At 43.1% G+C, this 24,041-nt stretch overlaps 1 protein-coding gene across 1 annotated transcript in view; it reads left to right on the forward strand.

Annotated features, from left to right (window-relative positions):
* The window catches only part of Cacna2d3 (calcium voltage-gated channel auxiliary subunit alpha2delta 3), an 842,461-nt gene that overhangs the window by 781,692 nt on the left and 36,728 nt on the right, over window positions 1-24,041 (forward strand). Inside the window, 4 exon segments of the mRNA XM_038350066.1 lie at window positions 1,498-1,573; window positions 4,671-4,723; window positions 6,170-6,225; window positions 14,065-14,176. Coding sequence (XP_038205994.1) covers window positions 1,498-1,573; window positions 4,671-4,723; window positions 6,170-6,225; window positions 14,065-14,176 — 297 coding nt within the window.

Raw genomic sequence — 24,041 nt, forward strand, 5'->3', positions numbered from 1 at the left:
AGCACGTTCCCCCTCATCCCTGAACTTCAGAGGGTGCCCTGAACTGCAGTAACAAATATGGTTGCTAGCCAGTGAACTGTCCATCCTCTGCCCAGCTGATTGAAGTCTGGGCCTAGACTTCACCAAGGGTAGTGTGTGGCTGATTCAAGGTCTTTGTTTCTATTTCCATAAACAAAGCTGCTTGTTTGCAAGGGGAAAAAAGGGGTCAGCATAGGGGAGACTGTTTCTGATGCAAAGAGGCACCCAGGACTGCATGGGCTATTGTGTCTTCGCTGCCTTGTCCTTATTGTATCACCCCTATGTGCCACTTGTTGGAGCTGACCTCAATTACGGTTTGGTCAGAGGTGGCCAATTTTGTTTTTGGCACCCATATGTGGATCTGTTCTGTCTCCCACGAGTTGTTCCAAGAAGGTCTGTACATGATGTCTTGGGGTTCACTTAGGTGAGATTGTCATCAAGCAGTAATTCACGCATTTGCCTTGGAAAGAATTTCTTTTCCATGATCCATCCTGGGCCAGGGGCTAGGGGCTAGGGTCGTGAGGGGGGTGAGAGACGGGTACCACGTCCTACTGGCCACACAGAATGGTAGTATTGAATCCTCTCTAAGCATAGCAGTTAGGGAACCCAGTGTTAAGCCATGGCCCTTCTAGAAAGGAATTCTTGTAAGGAGAATTCTACACTGACATGTGGATTGGATGTACTAAGGTATTGGAAATCTTTCTGTTGCAGGCTGGGCTTTGGTCGTCTCTTCTTTGGAATTGTGGGGGGACGCTAAAGATCAGATGGGGACCCATGTCTCTGATCACTGCTTCTGAGAATGAGATAAAATACATGCTCGTTTAAAAAAAATTAATTTTTAAAGAGTTGTCAACTGGGGAAGAAAACACCTTAGACAAACTATAGTGGTTCTGGGGCTGACAGCAATACTCTTCTCAGCAATATCCACATTCGTGTCTCATAAACTATGCTGCTTCAGACAAGGATGCCTGGACTCTGGAGTAGTCACACTGAGGGAATTGTAGCCAGTGAGACACCGGGTTCCCCCTCCCTGGACTTCAGGTTCTGACTCCATCCTGTTCTGTTTCCTAGTGCATGGGAGCAGGCAGATGGTCCTGCCATTTTGTAACCTCAAGTGGCACTTGCTGGGTCTCATCTAAAAAAAACAGATATATCCAGGGACCTGATTTCAATCAGCGTAACCTAGGGAGTACAGCGGGCCATGCAAACTGTCCTTGTTTTGAACTAAAGTGGAGAACTCGTCGTTAGGTCTTTTTTTAAAATCTCCCTGTATTCTTCCGAATGCCTTCATTCACTCCCTTCCTTAAGCTCCTGGTGATGAGACCTGACAGCTTACAGTCCCTTCCCTGCTCTGCTCTAAACCTGTGACTGTCAGGTTTCTTTCTGTTTGTGACAGTCACACACAACACTAGTTGACCACTCACCTCCCTGGCACCCATGGGTTTTCATTTCCTGAAGCCTCTTTCTCTTCCCCCGTAGAATCACCCTGTACGACTACCAAGCCATGTGTAGAGCTAACAAGGAGAGCAGCGACAGTGCCCACGGACTGCTGGATGTAAGTACAAAGCTGCTACCCAGGTAATAACTGGGGACTTCTGCTGCCTTGGGGGAATGTGGTCCCGACTGCAGGGTAATCAAATGCACCGTATTCAAAACCAAGCATGTTTAAAGGTATTTCCTGACTTCCCTCACTAAGAACTGTTTCTGTTTAAACCCAGATCCAGGGATTCTATAAGTGAAAATCAGGTCAAGGTCTTAAGTAGATTAATGAACAGTCCCCCCCCCCCCCTTCCATAGACAAGAAGAGAAGCTTCACTGAGTGTTACATATGAGAATTAAAAGAATTTGATTTTGATCAACAGAAACTGTTCTTCTGGGGAAGTTGAGACAGCTCAGTCACTAAAGTTCGTTCCACATAAGTATGAGGATCTGAGTCCCCAGTGAGGTACCCACATGAAAGCCAAACATGGGAGTGCACGTGTGTAACTTGAGGTTTAGCTCCCGCCCATTAGTTTCCAAATAACCACTCTGAGTCTTAATAGTAATTGCAAACTGGCTGATGGCTCAGGCTTCTTACTGGCTAGCTCTGCATATGCATTAGCCCATTTCTAATAGTTTATATTTCACCACAAGGCTTGTGGATGGTTGCCTCACATCTTGCTTCTCCAGTATCTGCTGGCATCTTCTCCATTCCATTTTTTTCCTCCCTGTCTCTCTGCTTGGATTTCCTGCCTATCTATATTTTGCCCTGCCATAGGCCAAAGAAGCTTTATCAAGCAATAAAAGCAACACATCTTCGCAGCATGCAGAGAGGCATACCATATCACCCATCTGTAACCCAGAACAGAGCAGATGTCTGGCCAGCCAGAATCCCTGAACTTGAAGGTGTTTGAGAAACTTCAACACAAAAGCCAAAGTGGATTGCAGCTGGGGGAGCTATCTGCAATCCGCCTCTGGCCTCCACACACACACAGGCACACACACAACCAACCACTTTCACAAACATGTGCACATACATGTCCCCCGAGGATATAGCCTAGGAGCAGGACACACGCTGCTGTGTCCCAAAAAACTGCCTCCAGACTGTCAGAAATTGCCTATTCCTGTCTTAAAAGTGTAATTTGCAATGTACAGAAAATATCAGTTTGGCCATTAATTACCTGAAATCTCAGATGGTTTTATTTTTCTTCCTTAAAGAAAGAAATCTCACGTGTTTATTTTTCTTCCTATTCCTCAAGATAGGCCTTAGGTCTACAAATATAACCCTAGACATGTCATTTGGGAAATACTAAAATCCAACCAAAACTTTCCCTTAAATTGCAAAACTATCTTGCTACACCGTATTGGCCCCTGTGAGACGAGAGGCAGGCTTTACAAGGGCATTATCTAAAAGCCAACTGCTTCTTGAAGCGATTCTTCTCTGCTGAGTGACCAAGAGAAGTTTTAGAGAGGTGGCTGAGCAGTGGGCTTTACAGAAAACACCCTTTAAAGGGAACTTTGGAGGAGAAGGTCACTTCTAATAAAGGCTTTCTTTACCATACTATTTGCAGATTTGAAATGTCCCCAAGATTGGTTTTCTTCCTCATTACTGTCAAAAACCTCAATGACCTTCTCCTGCTCATTGATCTTTTGCTTTTAAAACCCTAATCCCTATTAGCATAATCCTTTTGTTTGCTCAGATATCCAGTTTGGGCTGGGTCTAACAAGTTCTTCCAGAGGGAGTTTTTTCCCCCTGGCCTCTGGTGAGCCACTGCCAAGCTACACAGCCTGTCCTCTCTCTCAAAGCCACCTGCACTACTATCCCAGGAAGAACAAAGACCCAGAATTAGCCCATGATCTGACTCCCTGGGTCTTTCTGGGCCTGGGGAAAGTGATAACTTCAATGCCATAATACCTAATAGCAAAACCGTGGGATTTGGTGACACATTTGGTTTTAAGACATTAGTAAAAGTATCTTTCGCTGACCCTAAACCTGGAGAGCCAGAGTCTTCTGGTACAGGGACTTATGTTGAAGATCTCACTGAAATCAGAGAAAGAACTACACAGCATTGCAAAGCAGGAAGGATTGTGAATAAATTCAATAGGTTTACTTTTTTTAAATTTATGCTGCTCTCTGCTGCTTTCTGAGTCTAGACGGAGCCTTTCAGCAACAGTTAGGGGACTACAAATTCACTCTTGTTTTATTTACTGGCTAATTCCTCCATTCCCAGCTCTGGTTCTTGTAATTAAAATGCTCACAGAGGAGGATTAGGCAGCTGTTGCCTCAGAAACCAGGATTTGGCATGCACTTCCCTAAATGGCAGCCTCCAAAGGTGCCGAGGGTTTTCTGGACCTGCTGTCTGGAGCCCTGCTCTGCCAATGCCATCGTCTGCCTTGCAAGTCTATACACCACTTACATATCTGGCATACCTAGGTACAAAGAACTAACTGAGGGGGACATGGTATTTTCCAGAATTCAGGAAATTGAATTATCCACATAGGAAATATCACAGAGTAAACAATCCGACTGCTTTTTTTAATTAAAATATTCTGAAATAAAGATTAGGCTGTCAATGCCTTCTTTTATAGCATGCAGGGGACTTTCTGCAGGGATAAAATCACATGTTCATATGGTTATCATTTTTTCAAGTCCAAATATGTAAGTGCGAGAAAGGGCAGTCCAAATCCTACATAATTCATGGAAGGCATTAAAATCAAGTGTGTTCAATTTGTGCTTCTCTCCATGAATGACACACAGTGATGGAGAACTGTGAGCCACCTTTCCAAAGGGGAGTGCTGTGAATTACCATTGGAAATTAGTTACATGATTCCAGCCCCTCAGCATCAGGCTGTGAAATATTAGCCCCGAGAGGGTAAAGGTTTAAGCATCGTTTGTTGAACTTCCTCCCCCACCCCCAGTGATAACCCTTGTATTAGATCATGTTTATTTTACTTGTAAATCACATCTCACTACAGGGGAGTTCAAAGTTTTAAAATGTTAGTTTTGGGATACAGTATCCAAGCATTTTCTTCCCCGAGCTAGACCTTCCCTGGTTTTTAACATGATATCCATCTCTCCAGAAGAATAACATTGTCTCTATGTAAAGCCTTAAGTCAAACTACAAACTTCTTGTGTAATCCGTTGTTTTAACGGGGTGAATTCTTCCCTTCAGCCCTATAAGGCCTTCCTCTCAGCAGCCAAGTGGATAATGACTGAACTTGTCTTGTGAGTACCATCTGCTATATTCTTTCCCACAAGCACCCTTGTTGCTCTGTTTCTCGGATATGGTGAATGGGGAGATGGTGCTCCCTGCTCTCGCTGACCTTTGATCCACTGAGCACCTCCAAGTACTGACCTCTGAGAGCACAGCGCTGTCTTTTTAAATGTTAGTTACTCACAACCGCTCTCTATGCCTCTGTGTCATTGTTGAGCAGACTAACAGCTTATGATACACAAGCCAAATCTATTTATTGTGGTTACTGTTAAATTTAACACGGATGCCTGGCTGTCTTAATGCTGCCTGGGTGGGCTGTGGTCAAGAGAACACACAGCCAAGCTGTCCACTGTTGCTGGGATGTATTGGCTTGGGCGGGAGCCAGGTTTACATGGGCCACAGAAGGGGTTAGGGGCTCTACCTAGGTATGGACTAATAAGTTAACCTTATCAAATTGTGGTCCTCTTTTGAGAATGCTGGGTGACTTTATGACTTAAATCAGACTTGAATTGCCACAGAGAGGAAATTCTGGCTTACAGATGAGGTAAAGGACACTTCGTGGCATAGTGTAGCCCATGAATAGTATGTTGACCAGACTGGGCAATTTGTATCAAACTGTCGCCCTTCCCCTCTCCCAGCTAGGATTTAGTGCTGTAGGTTTAAGGCAAATCCCTTGCCATCTGGCAAATTGACATTGTCTATTTTTTTTACTTTAATGCAATCTATATTAATTCTATAATGTTTATAAATCCAAAGGCAAACAAGTGTTCTGTATTTAGAAGAGATGGAAGATGCATTAAGGCTACTGGTAGGATTTTGATAGAGAGGTAGTTGTTAGGGATAGTAGCTTTGAGTATGATAAGAAAATGAAAATAACTTTTTGATCTGTCACCATTCATTTAGGTGATTTATATTGTCTTTGAATCCTTAACTATAAATTGAGATATCTGGATTTTTCTGAAGTTGGGTTGTGGCATAATTTCATTAAAAGCTTGACCTACTCTTTGCCCCCATGCACGGGTATAAACACATTTGCTGAACCCATCCTATATTGCTGCAGACCATGGTTCTGATCCAGAAGAATGTTCTAAGTTCTGAAATAAGGTAAAGGATCCTTTAGAAATTGGCTATTTATTATAGAATAAAATCAGGTGATATTATGAGTAAATTACCAGAAGCTGACTTCTGATCAAAAAGCAGACATTTCTCAACTAAAAATTCTTCTCAACCAGGAGACCATAATCTCAGGGCTATGCTGCCACTGATGGTAAAATAGATTTTTCAAAGTGAGCTGAAACCCAGTGGTAATTCAATGGGCACTCAGTCAGCCACAACAATGTTTCCAAAGTGCAGCGTTATTCTGTCAAATGGAGTGGGGGCAGCACAAAATGACATATAGTAGTACTGTTCGAACTGGGGCTTAGATGACCGTATAACCCTGGGCTTCCATTGTTTAGGTTCCTGGTGGAATTTAACCTGTGCAGTTGGTGGCACTCGGATGTGACAGCTAAAGGTGGGTTTCTGTTTCTTAGTGGGAGTGATGAGCCCTGGGCACTGATACTTTTTAGCAGAGAGCCACTGACCTGCGTTAAACCACACAGAACACTGTGACCGTCCTTCAGTTCTGTCGGCAGGAAACCGCCCTGCTAGAGCCTATGCCATGCAGTCTGACACAGAATTCTACAGATTCTTTCTATCCGGGTTCACTTTGACCTGCTTCCCGAACACAAGGAGAAAAGTCATACTTTGGAAGGGTCTGAAATCTTCAGAAAGCTAATAGGCAACATGAAAAGCTGAGCGAAGCAGACAAGTCATCCATGTTCTGACTGGATGAATGGATAAACACGCTAGTTGTGTCTGCACAACTGCAGAAACCTGAGTTGATACTTTGAGTGGCAGTTAGTGGACATTCTCAGAGACCCCAAGTCAGGTCTGGAATATGGTTTAACTCAGGCTTCAAGTCTTACATTTGGCAAATCAGTTGATCTTACCAAGTCCTAATTTCCCCATCATAAGAACAGTGGAAAGAATTTCTCTCTCTCTCTCTTTTTCTCTTCTCTCTCTCTCTCTCTCTCTCTCTCTCTCTCTCTCTCTCTCTCTGTGTGTGTGTTGTACATGTGTTGTGTCTGTGTGTAATAAGATAGATAAATCATGTTACCTGATGATCAGAGTAAAGAACCTAAGATGCTACTGTAATTAATCTCTGATAATGAAGACGACAGTGTTGACATTGGCAGTGATGTGGCCTTCAAAGCCTTCACTCCAGGGTGAGCTGTCCCCAGCCGTCTCCCCCAGGCCTTCTCACCCAATGCAGGTTCTCAGATACTCTCTGTTTTTGTTTGGTTTTTTATGTGTGTGTGTGTGTGTGTGTGTGTGTGTGTGTGTTTTGTTTTGTTTTCTGAATTCTTTAAATGTGGATGTTAGGCTACAAGCATGAATTTTATTTCCAACTTTTTGTTTTCATTTTAATGGTGAGATCATAAAGTGGTACAGCTTAGGTGTTAGATATTAGCCTTGCGGTCCATGCCTTAGGAGCCCTCTGTGGATTTTCTGAATCCCCAAACACTTCCTTCTGCTTGCCCCTCAGTTCTTTACCACTCAATCCCTGCCCTTCTCTACCATTGTCACCTTTCTTTGCTTCTTTTACATGACACTAGGTTTCCTTGGTGATATAACTAGTTATTCCCATCAGCACCCAACTGAGGCGAGGGCACAGCAAGGACTTTGCTTACTAAATACCCTATTGGGTCATTCTTGTGCCAGGCATGACTCCATCAAGGCCACTGGGTGGGTACCAGTTTTGAATTGTAGCATACATTCAATTATCCCAGTCTAGACATTGAACATGAGGCCGAAACTGAGTCTGTTAGGAAGGGTTTCCATAGTTGACAGGGCACTCACTATACCAAGCGATGGTGGCTTGTTCAGTGTCCCTAAGGAGGTCATTTTAGGGTTCTAATTCACCCACAGGAAGGTTATTATACTGGCACTGCGAACGAAGTTTGAATGAGATTTGTAAAATATTGGTAGGCTTATGTAGCCAGATGCAAGACCCACAAGCTAATCAGGAAGCAGAGACAAGAGAATTGTTTTGAGTTTAGGAAGTGAAAACTAGTCTGAGTCACATAGCAAGATCCATACTCTTTTCCAAAAAAAAATCATAAAAATATGTAAAATGATAAACAAAACTCCAGACCTGAGACTTGCAGTCCAGTAGTGGGGGGCTGTGGAGTTAATATGGTCAGAAATCAGCATGAAGAATGGGAAGTTAGTAGACAGGGAACAAACCATGACTCGGGGTGGCAGGAAAAAAGACTATTATAGCCCCTAAACCTGTGACCTGTTGTCTAAATTTGTTTTTGGTGATATTATATATATTTTATAAAAGAAAGGTGAGGTGGGGCCAAATAAATCAGTAGATTTGGAGGGCATGAGGTGCAGCTTGACTAAAACCATCTTTCTATGGTACCAATAGCTGAGAACAAAGACTGGCTCCCCCTAAAGGAGGCTGTGATGATTCTGAAAGGGTTGTCTAGCCTGAAAGTTAGACCCTGTCTCTGCAGGAAGTTCTGGGAGTCTCTTGTTTCCTTGATGGTTAGTAAAGGTTAGCCAGGTGCAGTACAGGCTTCAAGTGGGCACTGGTGCGCATGGGCAGGAGTCCAGTACGAAGGTGAGTATTCTTGCTTTTTAAGGGTGGCTCACTCTTGGGAGTGAGCTTTGTGCTGAGAGGTGGTGGGCTAGTCATGTTTGGCACTTCATGTTTGCATGTTTGGTGCCTAATTTCTTCGCATTCCCCCTCACAGATGAGCAAGGAACTTTTTTTTTTTTTTTGGTTGTTTCTCTGTATAGCTGAGAATGAGCCTGAACTTTTGATCCTCCTGTTTCTATCTCTCCCATGCTGGCATGTTGCCTTCTTTACACATTATGGAGGACTAGATCCTCCTGAATGCCAGACAAATGCACTCCCCACTGAACCATATCCTCAGCCCCCAAGAAAGACCTTCTTTGTATCAGTTTCTACACCCAGAGAGACCCTCCAGTTCTCACCTTGACCTTTCATCTCAAAAGCTACCCTCACTTTTGGTTCCAAAGGTTTAACCATTTTTTTTTTTTTTGAGAGCCCATCACTGCAGTCTTTGCTCAGAACAGTATCATTTAACTGAGGGACAGTTCTGTCTCCCACCAGTCCCTGCACTCTTAGGAGGCGTTTCTGATTGTCACAGTTTGCTGCTGGCATCTAGTGGGTAGAGGCCAGGATGCTGCTATTCCTTAAGGACAGCCCCACAACAAAGCAGCAGCTGATTCAGAAAGCCAACATCAAGAAGTTCTGGTCTTGATGGAGGGACATCAGTCAGGGCAGAGTGATTAATAAAGACATGGTTACTGCCTGGACTCTATAGATACTCTAAAGGTTCCCACTCTGAGTTCTACATCCCTATCCCTCCACAACTGTCCCAACACAGGTCGAAGTGATGAGGTGACGCTTTAGTTCTCAGTGTCCTGTCGTGAGAATTTTCCTACATCTTTTCCTAATAGATAATGTCAAAATGTCCATTTATTCTAGACCAGTGTTCTCAACCTTCATAATGCTGTGACCTTTTAACACAGCTCCTCATATTGTAGTGACCCCCAACCATAAAATTATTCCATCACTACTTCATATGCAAGACCTCTGATATGTTGACCCCCCCCCCCCACGGGGATCATGACCCACAAGTTGAGAACCTCTGCTCTAGACTGTGACACCTTCATCGTGACCGCCCCCCCCCCACGGGGATCATGACCCACAAGTTGAGAACCCCTGCTCTAGACTGTGACACCTTCATCCCACAGATTATGAGAAGAGGGGTCAGACATTGACATTGCGACTTTGGTATGCTGACACAGAATATTCCAGCATTTCAGAGTGCTCGGAAACCCTTCCAGATCCCCTTCCGGTCTCCCCTCCACTACAGCTGAGAAGTAGTCCCTGGAAGTACTTATCAGCAGATTTCTCCTAGGACCCATTCAGGCAGATAGGGAGGATGCTAGAAGCATTGGAGGGAGCACACACACACACACACACACACACACACACACACACAGAGAGACCTAACAAGACCTTCTACCTGCATGAAAGTTCCAGCTGCCTTCTTTCATGGTGTAGAGCTGGATCCCACATCTGAGCAGGTCTCACTCAGGCCCACAGCCATCTATTCTCCTGGGGGGCGGGGGAATATGATTTTTTGCCGTGTTGTAAATGAAGACACTGGAACAGAAGGAGGTGTGTGGATTCATCCATGGGGTGCCGTGATTGGAACTCTGTGTTAAAAGTCTGTGTAAATCCTGAATTCAGTGTTGGGAAGGAATGGTCTCGGCACCATCTCGACTTGCGGTTCATTCTAAATTTACTATTCTCTCGCTAGACAAAGACCCTGAGCTGAGACATACATCTTTGTTTTGGCTAAAAATAGAATCCATAATTATACTGTTTATCTGCCTCATTTCCCTGATGAAGGGACTGTGGAAACCCACTTCTGCTTGATTACCACAAAGGTCTCATTTGGGGGAAGTTTCACAAAGAGAATGGAGCTTGCTGGCACCCGGTTATGAATGGGGCTGCATTCACAGAGACAAAAGGAGAGAGAGGCTTTCAAATGGCAAATCTGCCCATTCCCAATTGCCTGCACATAATTACGGTGAACCCAAGTCAGTTATTCTCATTAGGGACATTTGTTGCTAAGGGGAAATTCAAGCAATCTGATTGTGTAGATGTCCTATTGAATGCTCTTTGGGGAGCGAGTGGAAGGTCATGGTGACATCAGCTTCAGATACCCATGCAACTGGAGTGAGAGGCAGATCAGAGTTATTATTAGCTAGTGTGGCTCCCAGGTGAGACTGTCCAGGTGCACACCTGGTCCCTGCCACTCTCCGCCATGTGGCTTTGAACAAGCATCTTAATTTCACAGAGTTTTTGTTGCTTCATCCACCAAATTATGTAGTAGCAGCGCCTTGCTTGATTGCGTGGTGATGAAGGCTCCGTTCAGAGATGCCCAGTGACTCCTGCGCCCAAGCACCTCCTGAGTGGGAATTGCTGAGAGGCTCTAGTTGTTTTGCACTTAAGTAGATGGCGATAGTAGAAGGGGTATCACTCAGTGTAGAACGCTTGCCTAGTTTAGGTGATGCCCTGGATTCCACCCCCAGCACTGCGGTCGATCAATACGTACGATTATGACAAACTGCTCTATTCAGCCCTCGGTGCAGCTTGTTTCCAGCTTCAGAGCCACAGCTGTCCCTTGGAGGAGAAGAAAGAACCGACCTCGGCTAGCAGCAGCATCTTTTAGTGCCTCCAGCGTTGCTAGATCACAAGTTTTGAACACTGGGACTTAAAGCAGAACTCACTAAGTAGATCTCTGGCAGTCTCCGTTACTGGTTTGAAATCCCAAAGATAAGCAGCAGTGGCTGGCAAATCTGAACGGTATTGTCCTTAGTGCCCTAGACAACGAAAGGCCCAGGCTAGGTAGAGCAAGTGTGGCTGTGGCTTCCTGGGCTAATTTGTATGTCTCTCTAAAGCACACGGCTAGTCTACATCTATGCTGCAAACAGTGTTTATCCTACATCAGCATGCGCACCCTGCAATTGTCAAAGCAGAAAAAACTTCATCTCCAGTAAGGAGCAGGGCCAAATGAGCTTCACCATGGACATTTTGAACCCATTCCATCATAACAGAGCCCAGACAATTAGAATTAGAGATGCCGAAATTGTCAGGCTTATTTAAATCATGTGTGTGTGCCACTGCCCCAGCCTGCCTTGAAGACCTCTAGCTTCCTTTCATTGGCCCTTCTTGACAAAGCTGGAAAGTCAGTTTTGGCTCTGCCACCTACTTCCTGGGGGGAATTTGAGCAATTTCTTTCCACCTTTTCTCACTCCCACATACTCCACCTAACAGAGCCTTCTTTAATAGTGAAGCACTTCTTCACTTCTTTAAAACAAAAAGAACTTCCTACTTTATTTTTAAATCTTGTCATATTTTGTTGTGAAATGAATGTGTATCAAGTGGAAGAGCGTCGGGCTCACAGCGGTTCTTTAGTGAACGTCGTTTGCCGGCAGGTTTTTATATGCCCTTTGCACGTGTGTGCCACGCTCACTTATAACCTACACTACTGTGTATTTAATCTTTATTTTGTTTAGAAGTGAGCTTTTTGAAATTCTGATACTGAAAATGTAAAGAGGAAGCTGCCTAAATTGGACATAAGAATCACTTGCTGAACAGAGAAAAATCAATTGTGCAAATAAGAAATTGTGTTGCCAAACTGTTGCCAGATGACCCCCCTCCCCCAGCTAAGAGTCAACAAAGGAAGGAAGTAAAGGAAAGGTGAGCACAATGCATCCTCCCCGCCCCCACCCCAGAATATCAAGCAAAGCTACAACCTCTCTTCTACACCAAGGAAGAATGGGAAAGGCTGGGTCCTACCAGGTGCTCTGTGAGTTCTACCATGGGCATGGATCAGGGCGCATCTCCTCACCTTACACCTCAGCGACAAGCAGTTTGTCACAAGGGGCTAAACTTCTTCCATTTTCTTTATCTGCTATATTTTCTTGGAAAAAAAAACAACACTATCCAAGGCCCTGGAGAGATGGTTCTCTCTGTGTGTGTGTGTGTGTGTGTGTGTGTGTGTGTGTGTGTGTGTGTGTGTGTGTGTGAGGGAGAGAGAGAGAGAGAGAGAGAGAGAGAGAGAGAGAGAGAGAGAGAGAGAGAGAGAATTTTCCTGGGAAAAGCAGTGTGTATATTAATGCTCGCTCTTCAACTAAGCCTTGGGTGGTCACCAGTGACATTTGCGTGCTCTTAAGATCCGCAACTGGTCAGTGAGGTCACATGTTCCAATTTTCTAGCTATAAATAAAAAATAAAAAGCGGAACTATTTTGTTTTAAATTAAAAAAATAAGTCAGTGTACTATGACTTGAAGCAGTTTCTATGACTTGAAGCAGTTTCCTTGAAATAAGGAAACCTCAGGGCGAAAACACACATGCTCGAAACAGTTGTGTTAGAATGTAAAAGCATAGGGCGCAGCTTACTGATGCCCAATAATTATCCAACTGTGAGCAGCTAGGCATTTTACAGTGCTGCTTCCATGGATCCCACAGTATCCCAGGAAGGCAATTCGCCATGGTTCTGTCATCCATTCACCTGCACCTGGAGTCTAACCTGACATGTTGTATGCTACACATCACGTTTTGGAATTACAAATGTAAATTTTATATACAAGCTTGATCCCATACATACATCACAAAAACCAAACCAAAACAAACAAAAAAAAAACTCTGTATAGGGTCGTTGGGAATACATGGAACTGGGCAACTCCAGGTACTCCACAGTGAAGCTGTAAATGAGTAGAACTGAGTACCTGAGCCATGCGGAGTACCTGAGCTATGCGGAGTACCTGAGCCACCAGCATCCCCATTGTGTAGACGAGAATGCTGAGAACAAGCTAGAAGTAGCAGAGGGGAATTTGTTTTCCAAATTTCTCTCTTGTAGAAGCTTTTGCCCGTAACCATGAGCTGTGGTATGCATCATCATTGGCATTGTTTAATGCTACAAACCAAGAATGCATATTCTTTTGTTATTGTTGTTATAATTAATCCAATCTTAGCGTTATCTTCCAAGCACCATACTCAGTGCTCCTCAGTGCTCACTTCTCCCATCGACCTCTGAAAACAGAACTTGATGCAAATAAGAAAACTGGGACTTACAAACATGGGTCCAGCCCACTGGGTGTGAGTCAGCTAAACTATTGGCTCACCAGTCACTCATTCCTATGCCCACGTTATTTAGTTATTTGTCTTATCGAACGAGAAACTTCAGAATCACAGAATTTGGAGTGTGCTATGCTTCAAGGAATTTATGTCTTTTACTATTTTGTATTTCAATTTTCTTTCAATAATAGCACGATGCAACTGTATCATGACATGTATCTTGCCCTCAATAATATGGTAATCCTGGTGTAGCTGACATTTTTCTCTATGTATTCAGATTCCCAGATGTGTTGGTGTTAAGTCACTGCGAGTCTGAGGTCAGAGACCCCGTGGTTGATGCTGACCCAGAAAGAATTCTTGTGATGCATAAATGATAGCCGATCAAGCCAACACAACTGCTTTAGGAATTATAGCTTACAGAGTTGCTTGGCAGATGAAATCACTGGGCTAATTAGAAAATAATGCATTGTGCAGTGCCTAGAAAAATCACAGAGCTTCCTAAGGAGAACTGCATTTGAGCTGTTCTGGGTTGCCAGGCACGGCGTTGAGCCTGAACACTGAGTTTTCATTTTTCTTTTCTTTTCTTTTTTTTTTTTTTTTCTCCCCTTTCCCCCACAGCACAGAAACTGAAACAGACCCTGGAGCCTTGTGATACTGAATACCCTGCCTTTGTTTCCGAACGCACCATCAAGGAGACCACAGGGAACATTGCTTGCGAAGACTGCTCCAAGTAAGCCTCCCCCAACACCACCATCCCGCAGCCCCACTGTGCACACCTTTCTGTTGCACGTGGAACTTTCCCCATGGGCCAATAGACTGGAGCACACATACATGTACACTGGGGGCAAGGAAACATGGTTGCCCTCTGGTACGAGAATGTAATTCTGTCAGCTGGGAAGAAACAGGCCTCAGGTTTTGGTAGATGCGTAACAAGACATCTTGGATGACACATGAGTTTAGTTCAGTTTGTTGGCGTTTTCCCAGCTGACAGTCCTCAACTTCAGCAAATGTCCTGAGCTGTGTTTAGCCAGGACAGTGTGCCCTCATGTATAGCTGAATCCCACCTACGAGGCATGTCTTCTCTGTGTTCTGATGTTGAACATTTATGATCTGAAGACGAACATATTTTAATAGTTTTATTGGTCATTTAGAGACTCTTGTCTTTGCTCCTCTTGGGCACATGCCTACTGGGTAATTGGATCCATCATTAGTGATTTAGGTACTGTGTGTTTCCAAGACTATGTTGTTAGTAGCTACAGACACTATGTGCCATCCTGCCCTTTGGTCTTTTCACTATTGATGGATGACCCTTGATGAATATACGTTTTCTCTTGCCTTTATTTTAATATAGTTTGTTCTGTTCTTTTCTGGTTTATGCATCGCGTGCCACTCTTACGGGAGTCTTTGCCTCTCCTAATATAGTGACTCTTTATTTTCACTCTGAGCACATGAATGAGTGCGGGTTGCATTTAGAGCTTTAACCCCTTGCAGCTTGGATGTGCCACCCAGCACAAATGCAGCTCTGACGAACCCTTTGTCATATGTAAGTATAAATCTGTACTGAGTTTTCCATGTGTGCATGGTGGGGCAACAGATTGTTCTATGTGTTTTATATCTAATAGTTCTTATGCGGATTCCCTGGGCTTTCTGCATAGAAAGTGATATTATTTCTGAAAAGTGTCTGACATCCATCCTAATTATTGTTTCATGACTTGTGACACACTAGATACTCTAGATACTATTGATAAGATGTTTCTATTAATCATGTTTAATAATATCGTGTTAAATATGAATTTATTAGATTTTTATTATAGAAGGTAAATAATGGGAAATTTTCATATTAGCCATTTTTCCACACCATGTTTGCTTGCTTGGTTTTTCAAGACAGGGTTTCTCTGCGTAGCCCTGGCTGTTCTGGAACTCACTTTGGAGACCAGGCTGGCCTCGAACTCACAGAGCTCTCCCTGCCTCTTCCTCCTGAGTGCTGGGGTTAAAGGTGTGTGCCATCACTACAAGGCACTGAATTTCATTTAAACATTTTATACTATTAAAGTAATTTATTCCTATGTTGTTTTTGCTGATTTCTGTAATTTTTCATCATGTAATGTACATATTTCAAAATTAATATATATGTTGCAGGCACATGGACGTGTGTGTATAATCATGTGTTCATGTGATGTTTTGCTTGATGATGCCCACCATATGCTATGGTTGACCCATAAGATATATTGCCTGGTGACCTCATAGCATCCTCGTTTGCTTGTGCTTGATGATATTTAGACAGTGACAGCATCATCAAAGGACACGTCCCTTACACAGTTCTTCAGAAAGTACAGGGTTCTGTGTACGAAGGTGGGTGGCTGTGCCTTTCATAGCAGAAATCTTAGTTAAAGTGAAAGTTAGACTTGCTTTCTCCAAATAAAAATGCCATTGTCATTCACCCACCACAAAAAATAAAAAGCAAAAACATATTACTAAATTCATTGGACTTTTTTTTTGGCAAATATTGTGCTCAAAAGTGAAAAGCGGCTAGACTTTTCGTTCCTGTGTTATCATTTGACTTTCCTGTTAAGTTGCTTGCCACAAAATTACATAGTAGATTTTCCCGTTTTCTACTATGTGTGACATTTCTTAAAAAACAGATTACATATTTGTCCTCAATTTCATAGAAATTCACAAAGCTCCCGTGGCAGATGGGAAGTGCGGGGCGAGCATTTACAGTTATTTACTAGACAGATCTCTCCGGATTTTCTATTTCTCTTTTCTAATTTTTTCATTTTAATATTTTTTAATTTAGCATGTAGAACTATGGGTTTCATTATGTCATTTTCATACATACATATCCTTTTCATTTCATCCTTTGTATTTTTAACTAAGTTATTATAATTCTTTTAACATTGTGTATTTCATCTCATTTTCAAGTTTATTGAATTTATTTATAAACGGTGTTTGATCTAAAATGCTAACACATTTGCTACCTTTGTCTCTTCTCTTCTCCGTTCTTTTTAAAATGTTATCTAGTCTGTTAAAGACCATGCGTATTTGTCGGGTTCCACATGATGCTTTAATATATATTGTATAGTTGTTCAAATGAAGGTGAGCGTGTCTCCTCAGGTATTTATCATTTCATAATGTTAAAAATATTCAAATTTCTCTCTTCTGGTTTTTTAAAAATGTTCAGTGCACTGACCCCTTTAACCTGTGGGTTCTAAGTTCTTTCTCTCCCTCCGACCTCGCTGTTTCTGCCTCTTTCTGCATCCCAGTAGCTCACTGGTCCTCTCACTCTCTACCCCTGCAGACTGTCGGGGGTGTGTTTGCATCATCCTCCCTCTGTGCTTTGCGTGTCCTCTGTTTTTAATCTTGGAATATCTAGTGTTTAGTGCTCGGCTCTTCTGTGCGTGCTATGTGTCTCTCTCCATTCCACAGTGCATCTTTATCCACTTAGTATCCAGGTTTGCAACATTAACTCTAAAGCTTTTCTAACTTGAAGCCATTTGTAGCTGTACATTTTATTTTTTAAAAAAATGGTGGTTGAAGTTTCTTAGTAAGTGGGTTTTGGGTCTCTTTTTGTTTATTGTTGAAATCTTTTAAATGGCTTTGTAACCCACATTGCAAGCTTTTTGGTATATGGACGAAGTCGATTTACTCTGTAATAATTATTCATGCGTTTGGAAACCAAGTTACATTTTCAAATGGCTTTGGTGAGAGATCCGTATTTATCCATCGAACCAAATTAATCAATGTATTTAAAACCTTACTCATTTTTTTCTTTTGCTTATGTGGGTTTCTATTAAAGATGTCATGCAACTCATCCAGGGTTAGGGGTTTTTCAGTTCCTTCCTATCATTCAGTTCATGTTACAATCTAGATTTTGAAGTTATGTCACCATGGAAATCCCTGTATGGGTCAGTTTTGCTTCCTGACCAGTCATTCTTTTTTCCCCTAAGTAAGAACCGTCTTTATCCATAAAGTACCTCATACCTTGACACCTACATGGCTTGCTTACCACATAGGTGAAGCCGCTCATTTTGGGAGTGTTATATATTTAAATAGACGACCCAGTCCCTTCATTTTCAATTGCATTGCTGTCCTTTCGGACGCTGAGATTTTGCTCTGTAACTAGCTGGACTTGAAGTTTTCATGCCTCTATCATCTGCCAGATTTGAGTCGTTGAAGATGTATTTTTGTGTTCTTTCTGACAAGTTCAGGCTTGTTCCTACCATCACTTCAGGTGCTTTTCTTTCCCAGGCTTTCTCTTTATTTCTTTACTTTCTTAGATTTCTCAATTTTCTGTACTCCTGTTTCTCCTTTCCGAGAGCACAGGTGCTTTCCGAGAGCACCTTTACTCTGTGGACATGTTCCCTCTCCCTTTCTCATGAACAAACGAAAATGGCTGTGCCTTCTAACAGGCTCACCTCCTGGCTCATATGTGTAGTTCCCTCACTCTGTATTTTTGACCTAGTTGCTTTCTCATTCCTCTTACCATTGAATGTAGTTTACTGCTGGTTACCTCTGCTACCATGTTTCTTTTGTTGCTGTTGTTTTGGAGTGTTATTTTTGGTTTGTTTCTGTAGGAATGGTGTAGGAGCAACACATTCTTTCATGCTTTCCTTAAAGCCCTTCCTGTGCTGGTGCGTGTACACTATCATGACGACCAAAGCCCCTCCTGTGCTGTAGCGTGTACACTATCATGATGACCAAGGCCCCTCCTGTGCTGTGGCATGTACACTATCAATCATAAAGACCAAGGCCACAGACTCTTGAGTATAAATATTCTCTCTGTCTTCCACATCTCAGCTCTGTGCGTTAGTAAGTGGTCTGGTCTCTCTTTCCCCCTTGTAGATGACTTCCACAGAGTTCCTTCTCTAATGTGTTTTCATAATTCATTCAGCTGATTTTCAACATCAGTTTGTTCCCTTTTGCTTATTGGCTTTATCTTGTGTGCTATTAGGATGTCCATTTTGTTCTTGATATGCATGACTTTCTAGAAGATTAATTTGCTTCTCTTAAAAGTATATTTCTTCCCTACAGTCCTTGTTAGGTTCTCTGTACTAAATAGGGTTCTTTAAAGAATATTCTAGTAGTGTATGTTGGAGAGCTGCTGATCATCTTGTGTCTGTTTTCTTGGCTGGTAGATTCTTGTATATTCTGTTACATTTTTTAGCTCAGAACTTGTCTCGTGTACTAATTATTATTCTTTGGCGTGAGCACAGGGCTCAGATTTCTATGGTAGCTGTACCTTTGGACTCTCTGATGTATCTTATTAGTATTGACTGCCTGGGAATAATCGTTATGTAAGTCTTCATATATAGGGTTTCATCACCATATAATTATGGTAAATATTTTTCCTAAGCAGAATTCATTTTCAGATGCAAGTTTGATTTCTCATGGGCACTGCTGTTTTTCCTGTTCAGAGCCTCTGAGCAGGTCAGATTAGCAGCTCCTTATACTTAGCTGTAACCATGCAGCTTGGCTGTCCTTCCTCCCGTAAGCGCTCTTGTAGTTAACTGTGTTTTGTCTTCCAGTCTCATCCCACATGCCTGAGTGTTAATGGCAGGATGGTTTTCATATTTGCCAGTCTGTCATGTCATAGCTTATTCTTCTGACTAGATATTCTAGGGTCACCACAAGAAAGTAGTGAGTCTATGTAGGGGGCCTTAGAAGTACAAAGTTCAGAGGATGATCCCCGTCTTCTTAATTTCTTTGTGATGGTGGGCAATTAATAATAATAATAGTAATATCAGTAAGCATATCATGGACTCACTGAAAGAATCAAGTGAAAAAAATTATGTTATTAATTTAACACAATGCTTGGGACAAACTCGTAAATGACTACATTTCATGCATGTTCTGTGCACTAGAATACTAGTATGGGTGTCCCCTGCCCCAAAGTCGTATGTCAGAACCTCTTTCCCATTGTGATAATATCAATAGGTGGTGTCCTTTAAGAGATGAATAGGGCCTGAGGGCTCTGCACGGCCCCGCGAGTGAAATGAATGCTCTTATAAAAGAAGCTTGAGGAAGCCTGTCTGAGCCCCCCCGCCCCTTCCCCCAGTGTGAGGAAGCTTCTCCACCTCTGAAGCAGCGGGTGAACCCTCTCTACAAGGTTGGTCTGCTGACAGCAATCTGCAGTCACAACATAAACCTATGCTCTTGTTTTTCATAAGATACTGTTTAAGGTATTCTGTTAAGTGCCACAAATGGCTGAGATGTATTATACCTCACACTCACTAAGTCAGAACCCTGAAAAACCTTCTGGAGCGATGTGAATATTCCTGTCTTTGGTCTAACACCGTGCTTGTCCCCACACAAACAGAAACAACATGTCAGATTTTAATAGGCCATGCACATCTTAGACATCGACAGACCACGGCTTTGTGCTTTAGGGAAGTGCAAACCACCACTTTGTGATGAAGAACCTTACAGACAAATGGCCTTTACACCCCCAGGTGCTGAGATTGCAAACTCCACAAGGTCACTCTTATGTCTTGGCAATCATGCATTGTGATTCTCATGTCCATTGCAGATAAAACATAAGAAAATCTAAGGAGAGAAACTGCTAAGGAAAGCAGCATTTTCTTCTTACCAACTCAAAGCCAGAAAACCAAAGATGCAGTTTGATTAAAATTACCTAATGGTCTCAAAACTAAGAAATGCTCACCTGGAACCGTGGCACACATGGGTGATCACGGCATTCCCCTGTGGTCCAGAATCTAGGCTGATGTTATGGAGAACACAGGGTGGCTGGCGTGGACACCATAAGACTCACTCTCTTTATAGTGTTATGGCTGCTTGGTTTCAGATCTTGAAGTGGGAGGAGGAAAGGAGGTAAGGTAGATCACATGAGACTGGGGGTTGATAAAGGCCTTCCCAAGTTTGCTGGCAGAAGGGAGAGGCTGTAGGCTTTGGGTCTTTTCTTTTCAGCATTTCATTAAGAATGCTACCGCTCTGTAGTATGTAGTTGCGTACTACAGAGGCAAAGCAGTCAACACTCAGGAGTATAGATGGAAGGGATTTGTGCTCTTTCTTCATTCTCTGAGTAAGCTTTTGAATGAAGGATGGTGCATTAAGAAATATGTACAAATACTGAAATTTCAGGTTGATTTATTTTTTGGACACATGAACCCATCCATACAGCCAATGTTGAGGCTAAGACCTCAAAGAGCAGCACCAGCTCCCCAGTAGCACCCCTAGTGTGTCCCCTGCTTGGCATAATCTCCACTCCCCATTGGAAGGGCACTGTCTGGATTTCTGTCTTTATAGATTGCTTTATAGATATCCTGCGAGGTGATGGTGGAGCGGGTAAGATATAGAGCTTCATGCAGTGGTCCTCCTGAAGTTTGCTCTAAAAGAAAATGAACTGTAGGAAGAAAACTAAAGCTAGCCCGTGAATTTAGTAACTATTGTTTGGCTGTCTGTTACATCCTCCACACTGGACTGTTTGTGAAGTAGCAGTGATGAAGGGAGCATTTTTGGCTCCTGTCCTTGTGGCCTTTGTAGTCACCAGACTGTCTGGGCGCCAAGTGGTGAGGGAGGAAGAACACCCAGCATCACAAGGGAAGGAGGTGGAGAGGAAGTCACTGCCTACTAAAAGAGCAGGCGGTATGCTTTTGTGTGCACGTGCGTGCGTGCGTGCGTGCGTGCGTGCGTGCGTGCGTGTGTGTGTGTGTGTGTGTGTGTGTGTGTGTGTGTGTGAGGGGGGTGGCAGGTGCTCAGCTCCAGGCAGAGGGAAGAACATGGCAGACGGAAGGGACAGTAGAATGTGTTCAACCAAGTTCAACTTCAGTGAAACTGTAGAGACCTGGGAATGAGGAGAGACGGGAGAAGCAATGGGTATCAAGGGCATGGCTGTGCTGTCCTTCAGATCTTCTCAAAGGAAACTCGGACTTGAGATGCTTCCCTGACACCAGGATTGAACAGAAGAAAGGTTTGAGGGAAGAGAAAGGAGTGATGAGGTTCTTCTTGGTGATGGCTGAGACAGCAGAGACCACAGCGATGAAAGAGGCTCTTGAAACAGATTCCACCATTCAGAAGGCTGTTTGTCAGTCCCCTTCCCCATAACACACACACACACACATACACACACATACACACACATACACACACATACACACACACACATACACACACAGGCGCACACACATACACACATGCACACAATATACACACGCACACATACACATGCACACACATACACACCAATAAAACATAAAGTTCATGTGCTTTTTCTCCTCTGTGTGTGTGTGTGTGTAGCACTGTATCACATGTGTGTCTCCATGAGTGTATGAGGGCAGTGGTTAGCCCTTTCTCACGGGCTCCCCTGCCCCAGTATTTGAGTTTGGAAGATCCCTGGCTGAATCAGGAACTCACTACTAATAGGCTAGACTGGCTGGCCAAGGGAGCTTCATTTCTATGTGTCTCAACCAACCCTCCTACTGGAGTTACAAGTATTCAGCCACACTTAGCTATAAAAAAAAAAAAAAAAACAAAAAAAAAAAAACCCACATAGGTACCGGGGATCTGAGCTCAGATTCTCATGCCTCTGTGGCGGGCACTCTCATGACTGAGCCATCATCTCCTCAGTGACCTGCCCTTCTTTTTATGGTTAGAAATCAACAAATTGCCAAGTAGCTAGTTGAATGAAAAATCAACTCATGGCTGTTATTTCTAACCCTTAAATCAGGAAACTTTGTAGTGGAACAGTGCCTCTGTATCACAGTGGCAGACTCAGAAGTGGGGGAGGGGTGCTTTGAGCAGTGTTTCTCAACCTGTGGGGCACGATCCCTTCAGTAAACCTCTGTCTCCAAAAATCCTTTCTTTACTATTCATGACAGTAGCAAAATTGTAGCTATGAAGTGGAAACGAAATAGTCTTATGGTTGGGGGTCACCATAACCTGAGGGACTCTATTAAAGGGTCTCAGCGCTAGGAAGGTCGGGAACCACTGGCGTTGAGGACCTGAGCTCTTTTATTCCGTACATTGACCCCTTTCCGTCATTTCTAGCCCCATTCTATAAAATGGAGTTTGTTAGAACATGTACATTATCTTCATGGAAGTATTAATAAAGCTGTTATCTATTCCTCCATGTGAGCAATGTATTCCCGGGATGCAGGATGTGAAGGAGGAAAATCATGTCACTTAATTTTGTCACCTCCACTTTCTTCATGGCCCCCAGATCGCTCAGTGCAGCGACAATAGGAAAGCTGGTCTCTGTCCGTCACTAGCAGAGAAGCTTGTTTACTTTTCGTCTAAAATGGAATGTTTTTCCGATAAAGTCATCAAGGAATATTATTGAATCTCGACCAGCTTTACAGGTAACTTCAGGTCAGGAGTAATCCCATTCAAAAATAACACAACTGTAGCATTTGGCCAGCAGCGAGCTGGAAACTGAGTTTGGTTAAAATTATAGTACTTCAGAAATTACGCACTAAGATCTTTTTCATAGAAAAACATCTCGCCTTCCGCAGTGGAACATAGAAAACTGCGTCCATCACCAACTGGTCTCAAGGCAGCGATTACTTCCCTCCACAAGCAATGGCCACATATGGCCATCGAGCCACAGTCCCAAAGAACCCTGCTGCTCCCGTGGGAACAGGCAGGAGCCACCCGCCTGCTTCTGGTGTGTCATTAACAATCCCCCATCCTTTAAAAGAGATCAGATGACCTTGGGCTTGAGGTATGTGCTAGAACTCAGACCGTCACGTCAGTTGGCTATAGCCATAGGGCAAGTTTGGTTTCCGTCTTCAGGGGGAGGGGAACTAGTTCTTCTGACTCTGTATTCCTGTTTCAGCGTCACAGGATGGCTTACGTGGAAAATCTATCCAGGGACGACTCATTTTCTCTAAATAGAAACCTTCAAATCGGCACCTCCAAAAGTGGACATTTATCTGTCTTTAACACAGACAGATAGATATATTATATATTATAACCAGAGAACAGCATGCGATATTTTAAAAAGGGAGTCACGAAAGTATAGGGTTTATTAAGAATGCAGGAGCCTAAAAGAAAATATGAATTTACATAAGAATGTCATTAGGGTTGGTGGTTTGGATGCTGCAACCAGTAATTTTCGTCATTCAATATCCCAGTGATTATTAAATTAATCCGCTACTCAAACGGCAATCGAAAACAACTCAGCCCATATTTTTCTGGGCATTTGTGACTGTCAACAAGTTTACGAAAGTCACTGTCTAAGAGGAGTGTGAAGTTTTATGATTTCCCCAGGACATTTCTTTACCTCTTGATAACCTCACCCCCTTGGGTAAGGAAGTAAGCCGATCCACAGGGCTTTCCTTGGAAGAAGAATCGGCTGTAAAGTGCAATACCTGGAGGCTGCTGAAAGTAATTAATCAAAAATAGAACTTTAAGTGCATGTCAGGGTTTGAAGGCGAGAGCCTCCAATGCCTTGTTATATTTCAACACTGGTAAAGCTACCAATTCCTAAGGTAAAGTGGCTTTCTTTCTTCCTGTGTTTTAGCACGTGATTTTCCTTCTGGTAACATCACTCACCGCTTTTCATAAAAATCCTGCTGCCATCAGTTTCATTCCGGGATGTGTGCACAGATTTGCTCATCTTCCTGCGAACGCCCAGAGCT

Source organism: Arvicola amphibius, chromosome 12, assembly GCF_903992535.2.
Source record: "Arvicola amphibius chromosome 12, mArvAmp1.2, whole genome shotgun sequence".
Taxonomy (NCBI): Eukaryota; Metazoa; Chordata; class Mammalia; order Rodentia; family Cricetidae; genus Arvicola; species Arvicola amphibius.